Genomic DNA, 6,614 nt, shown 5'->3' on the forward strand with positions numbered 1-6,614 from the left:
GCTGCCGTACGGCGAGCTGCTGGGCCGCTGCGTGAGGGCCCCGGGCACGGGGCTGGCCCTACTGCCCCTCACGACCACTTTCCACACCCTGAGCGGGGCAGTGAGCTTGGCCGAGCTGCTAGAGGCGGGGGTCCTGGATGAGGAGGCCGCCCGGGGCCTTCGGGAGGGCAGGCTGCCGGCCCGGGCGCTGAGCACGAGGGCCGACGTGAGGCGGTACCTGCAGGGCACCGGGGGGGTCGCGGGGGCCGTCCTGCTGCCCACAGGCCACAAGAAGAGCTTCTACCAGGCCGCCACCGAACACCTGCTCCCGATGGGCACCGCGCTTGCGCTCCTGGAGGCCCAGGCCGCCACCTGCACGCTGGTGGACCTGGCCACCGGCCAGCGGCTCCGCGTGGATGAGGCGGTCAGGTCAGGCCTGGTCGGCCCAGAGCTCCATAGGCAGCTCCTGGTGGCGGAGGAGGCCGTGACGGGGTACCATGACCCCTTCAGCAGCACCCGAGTGCCTCTCTTCCAGGCCATGAAGAAGGAGCTGGTGGACAAGCCTCTAGCCCTGCGGCTCCTTGATGCCCAGCTGGCCACAGGTGGGCTAGTGTGTCCGGCCCGCAGGCTCCGGCTGCCCCTGGAGGCCGCCCTGCGCTTCGGATGCCTGGACGAAGAGACTCAGCAGTGTCTCTCCCAGGCCACCGGCTTCTGGGACCCCGGCACGCAGGAAAGCCTGGGCTATGAGCAGCTGCTGGCCCACTGCGTCACCGACCCAGAGACGGGGCTGGCCTTCCTTCCCCTCCTGGGGGGCGCCCTTGCGGAGGAGCCCCGAGGACTCCCATTCATTGACCACAGCACCCGGCAGGCCTTGAGCGAGGCCGTGAGCACCGTCTCTGTGGGGCCGTTCCAGGGCCGGCCCGCATCTCTCTGGGAGCTGCTCTTCTCAGAGTCCATCCCCGTGGAGCAGAGGGCGGCACTGGCCCAGCGCTACAAGGAAGGCAACATCTCGCAGGAAGAACTGGCTGCCGTGCTGAGGGCCACCCTCGAGCAGGCTGCGGCCGCGGCCAGGACCACCTTTACCGGCCTGAGGGCGCCTGTGACACCAGGCGAGCTGCTGAGAGCAGAGATCATCGACCAGGACGTGTACGAGCGGCTGGAGCGAGGACAGGCCACGGCCCAGGAGGTGGGCCAGCTGGGCGCGGTGCGCAGGTACCTGCAGGGCACCGGCTGCGTCGCGGGCCTGCTGCTGCTGGGCTCCCGGGAGCGGCTGGCCGTCTACGAGGCCCGCGGGAGGGGGCTCCTCAGGCACGGCTCCGCCCTCATCCTCCTGGAGGCGCAGGCGGCCACCGGATTCCTCATCGACCCAAAGGAGAACAAGAGATACTCTGTGGCGGAGGCTCTGAGGGCTGGCCTCATCGGGCCCGATGTGTTTGCAAAGCTGCTGTCGGCCGAGCGCGCCGTCACCGGCTACACCGACCCCTACACCGGGGAGCGCATCTCCCTCTTCCAGGCCATGAAGAGGGACCTCATCGTGCGCGACCACGGCGTCCGCCTGCTGGAGGCCCAGATCGCCACGGGCGGCATCATCGACCCGGTGCACAGCCACCGCCTGCCCGTGGACGTGGCCTACCAGCGCGGCTACTTCGACGAAGAGATGAGCCGCGTCCTGGCGGACCCGAGCGACGACACCAAGGGCTTCTTCGACCCCAACACGCACGAGAACCTCACCTACCTGCAGCTGCTGGAGCGCTGCGTGGAGGACCCCGAGACGGGCCTGCGCCTGCTGCCCCTGAAGGGGGCACAGCCCCCCGTCGTGGATGGCGCCACCCGACAGGCCTTCCAGAGCCTGCTGCTGTCGGTGAAGTTCGGGCGCTTCCAGGGACAGAGGGTTTCCGCGTGGGAGCTGATCAACTCCGAATACTTCAGCGAGGACCAGAGGAGGCAGTTCCTGCGGAAGTACCGGCAGCGCAGCCTCTCCCTGGCGCAGGTGGGACAGTGGCTGGAGAGGGAGATGGGGAGGTGGGCGGACGTCTCGCTGCCCGGGCTGCGGGGCCGGGTCACGGCCTACCAGCTCTGGGAGGCCCGTGTCATCGACCGGGAGCTCCTGGAGCGGGTGCTGGAGGGGACGGTCAGCCCCGAAGCCCTCCTCCGCACGGGCGGCGTCCAGAAGTGCCTGCAGGGCTCCGGCGCCCTCGGCGGCGTGCTGCTGCGGCCCTCCGGCCGGCGGCTCAGCCTGTACGAGGCCGTGAAGCAGAAGGTGCTGGCGCCGGGGGTGGCCCTCGCGCTGCTGGAGGCCCAGGCGGCCACCGGAGCCCTCATCGACCCCCACAGCCTGGAGACCCTGTCGGTGGAGGAGGCCGTGCGCAGGAAGCTGGTGGGGCCGGAGCTGTACGGGCAGCTGAGACAGGCCGAGGACGCTGTCACCGGCTTCAGAGACCCCTTCTCTGGGAAGCGGGTGTCCCTATTCCAGGCCATGAAGAAGGGGCTCGTCCCTGAGGAGCAGGCCGCCCGGCTCCTGGATGCCCAGCTGGCTACAGGCGGGGTCATTGACCCCCTGGGCCACTTCCACCTCCCCACGCCCGTGGCCACCCAGCGAGGCCACATAGACCAGGACACGGAGCGCACCCTGTCCGGCTCGTCCGAGACCTTCCCCACCCCGGACGGCCGGGGACGCACCAGCTACGCCCGGCTCCTGGCGCAGTGTCACCGGGACGAGGCTTCCGGCCTCCCCCTCCTGCCCCTACCCGAAAGCGCCCCGGCCGGCCCCACCGACGAGCAGGTCCGGGAGACTCTGCGGGCGGAGCAGGGGACCCAGGACGGCAAGTCCCTCTGGGAGCTGCTGGGCTCTGGCCACTTCACTGAGAGGCAGCGGAAGAGCTTGCTGGAGGACTTCAGGTCGGGGAGGACCACCTTGCAGCAGCTGCAGGGAGCTGTGCACAAGTGGGTGCGGGAGGCAGAGCTCCTGGCACGGGCTCGTGTCACGGTGCCCGGCCCCAGGGGCGAGGTTCCTGCCGTCTGGCTGCATGACGTCGGCATCATCACCCCGGAGACCCTGGCGGCCCTGGCTCAGGGCACACGGTCACCTGCGGAGGTCGCCGAGGAGCCCGCCGTGAAGACCCGTCTGTGGGGCACGGGCTGCGTGGCGGGCCTGCTGCTGCAGCCGGCGGGGACCAAGGCCAGCATCGGCCAGGCTGTGAGGGACAGCCTGCTGCCTGAGGGGCTGGGGCAAAGGCTGCTGGAGGCCCAGGTGGCCTCTGGTTCCCTCGTTGACCCTCTGACCAGCCAGAGACTGTCTGTGGAAGGCGCAGTGAAGGCGGGCCTGGTGGGCAGGGCGCTGAGCGAGCAGCTGCAGCAGGCCGCCAGGGCCGTGGCCGGGTACGCCGACCCCTACTCGGGAGGCTCCCTGTCACTGTGGCAGGCCATGGGGAAGGGGCTGGTGCCCCAAAGTGAGGGCCTCCGGCTTCTGCAGGTGCAGCTGGCCACAGGGGGCGTGGTGGACCCCGTGCACGGGGTGCACCTGCCCCAGGAGGCAGCTTGCAGGCTTGGGCTCCTGGACGAGCAAGTCAGCCGGGTCCTGACCTCAGCATCCGAGGACAACAAGTTCTTCTTTGACCCAGGCTCACGGGACAGGGTGACGTACATGCAGCTCAAGGAACGCTGTGTCTTGGACGGGGACACCGGCCTGTGGCTGCTGCCGCTCACCCCGGACACGGTGCTGGAAGTGGATGAGCACACGACAGTGGCCCTGAGGGCCATGAAGGTGCCTGTCAGCACCGGGAGGTTCAAAGGTCTCAGCGTGTCGCTGTGGGACCTGCTGCACTCAGAGTACGTCGGCGTCCAGCAGCGGCGAGAGCTGGCAGCACTCTGCCACTCAGGGAGGGCCGCAGCCCTGCGCCAGGTGGCCGTGGCGGTCGCCACCCTGGTGGAGGCGGCAGAGAGACAGCCCTCGCAGGCCACCTTTAGAGGGCTTCGGAAGCAAGTGTCAGCCAGCGACTTGTTCAGGTCCCAGCTCATTGACAAGCAGACACTGGACGAGCTAAATCAGGGGAGAAAGACAGTGCAGGAGGTGACAGAGATGGACAGCGTGAGGCGGTACCTGGAAGGAGGCAACTTCATTGCTGGGGTTCTCGTCCAGGGCACGAAGGAGAAGATGAGCATCTCCGAGGCCCTGAGGAGGCACATCCTGCGGCCCGGCACGGCCCTGGTGCTGCTGGAGGCGCAGGCGGCCACCGGATTCCTCATCGACCCCGTGCGCAACCAGAGGCTGTCCGTGGAGGAGGCGTTCGCAGCAGGGATGTTCAGTAGGGAAACCTACCAGAAGCTGCTGTCGGCCGAGCGCGCCGTCACCGGCTACACCGACCCCTACACCGGGGAGCGCATCTCCCTCTTCCAGGCCATGAAGAGGGACCTCATCGTGCGCGACCACGGCGTCCGCCTGCTGGAGGCCCAGATCGCCACGGGCGGCATCATCGACCCGGTGCACAGCCACCGCCTGCCCGTGGACGTGGCCTACCAGCGCGGCTACTTCGACGAAGAGATGAGCCGCGTCCTGGCGGACCCGAGCGACGACACCAAGGGCTTCTTCGACCCCAACACGCACGAGAACCTCACCTACCTGCAGCTGCTGGAGCGCTGCGTGGAGGACCCCGAGACGGGCCTGTATATGTTACAAATTGTAAAGAAAGGAGAGGCCTACGTTTATACGGATGAAGCCACGAGACAAGCCCTGCAGTCCCGAACTACAGACATGCATGTGGGGACGTTTGCCAATCAGAAGGTCTCCTTCTGGGACCTGCTCTCCTCTCACTACTTCCCAGAGGAAAGGAAGTGGGAGCTCATCCAGGAGTACAGAGCCCAGAGGCTCCCCCTCGAGCAGCTGCTGGAGATCATCACTGCTACGGTGGAAGAAATGGAAAAGCAGTACCAGCTCATCCAAGCGCCAGGCATCGGGGGGCAGGTGACAGCTGCAGACTTATTTAACTCTGGAATCATCGATAAAAGGACTCTGCATGTGCTGCACAGGGAGACGCAGGGGGGGCAGGGCCTCAGCAGGCTGCCCCAGGTGAAGACCTATCTGGAAGGCAGCGGCTGCATCGCAGGGCTGACAATACCATCCACCCAAGAGGTGATGAGCCTCCATGAAGCCAGCAGGAAAGGACTCATCCCCTTGGGCTTCGCGGCTCAGCTGCTGGAGGCGCAGGCGGCCACTGGGTTCCTGCTGGACCCCCACAGCCGCCGGAGGCTGTCTGTGCACCAGGCCGTGGCTGAGGGGCTGGTGGGCGAGGATTTGCAGGAAAGGCTTCTGGATGCTGAGAAGGCCGCTCATGGCTACACAGACCCAGTCACGGGTGACAAAGTCCCACTGTTCCAGGCCATGAAAAAGAAGTTAGTCAAACGGGAGGAGGCGCTCAGACTGCTGGAGGTGCAGGCGGCCACGGGGGGCATCATGGACCCCCTGCACCACCACCGGCTGCCGCTGGACGAGGCCTACAGACGCGGGTGTCTAGACGAGCACACATACCCCCTCGTTTCAGATCAGAAGCACATGAATAAAAGGTTTGTGGATCCAAACACTCAGGAGAGGGTCACCTACCGACAGCTGCAGGAAAGGAGCCAAACGGAGGTGGGGACAGGCTGGGCTCTCTTCCCGCTGCTCGAGAGTCAACACGCCGCTGCCTATGTCGACGAGCCCACCAGGAGGGCCCTGGAGGCAGAGCGGGTGGACGTGCAAGTGGGAAGGTACAAGAACCAGAGGCCATCACTGTGGGAGATCCTGAACTCAGAATATGTGACGGAGGAGATGAAGCTCCACTTGATTGGGGAATACAAAAGAGACACGGCGAAAGCATTAGAAAAGGTAGTGAATATCATTTTAGGACTAATAGATGAGAAGGAAAAAGGTAAGAAACAATTGTGGTTCCGAGGATTCAGAAAACAAATCACAGCTGCCGAACTGTTCCATTCAGGGATAATCACCGAGAAGATGCTAGAAGATCTGGACACGGGAGCAAGCACCACGGAGGTCATCAGAAAGGACGAACGGGTCAAACGCTACCTGGAGGGCACGAGCTGCATCGCGGGCGTGCTAGTGCCCGCCAAGGACGAGCCGGGCCGGCAGGAGAAGATGAGCATCTACCAGGCCATGTGGAAGGGCGTCCTGCGGCCCGGCACGNGTGAGCGGCGCCACGCGCGAGCAGCTGCTGGCCGGCTTCGGCTCGGGGACGCTGGGCCTGCCCGCGCTGACCCGCAGGCTGACCACCATCATCGAGGAGGCGGAGGCGGAGGCGGAGGCGGCCGNTTCGACCCCAACACGCACGAGAACCTCACCTACGTGCAGCTGCTGCGCCGCTGCGTGCCGGACCCCGAGACGGGGCTCTACATGCTGCAGCTGGCCGGCCGGGGCTCGGCCGTGCACCAGCTGAGCGAGGAGCTGCGCGGCGCCCTGCGTGACGCCCGCGTGACGCCGGGCGCGGGCGCCCTCCGGGGCCAGAGCGTGTCCGTGTGGGAGCTCCTCTTCTACCGGGAGGTGCCCGAGGGCCTGAGGCAGGACCTGCTGCGCCGGTACCGGGCGGGCTCGCTGACGGCGCAGGAGGTGGGCGCCGCCCTCTCCCCGCTGCTGGCCCGCGCCGAGG

General features: G+C 66.8%; 1 protein-coding gene across 1 annotated transcript in view; it reads left to right on the forward strand.

The window, feature by feature from the left end:
• Positions 1-6,614, forward strand: part of EPPK1 (epiplakin 1) — an 8,559-nt gene that overhangs the window by 656 nt on the left and 1,289 nt on the right. The window contains exon 1 of the mRNA XM_077758132.1: positions 1-6,607. This exon is cut by the window's left edge and continues 656 nt beyond it. Coding sequence (XP_077614258.1) covers positions 1-6,607 — 6,607 coding nt within the window. The remainder of the gene's footprint in view (positions 6,608-6,614) is intronic.

Source organism: Crocuta crocuta, unplaced genomic scaffold (assembly GCF_008692635.1).
Source record: "Crocuta crocuta isolate KB4526 unplaced genomic scaffold, BGI_CrCroc_1.0 scaffold327, whole genome shotgun sequence".
NCBI classification, from domain to species: Eukaryota; Metazoa; Chordata; class Mammalia; order Carnivora; family Hyaenidae; genus Crocuta; species Crocuta crocuta.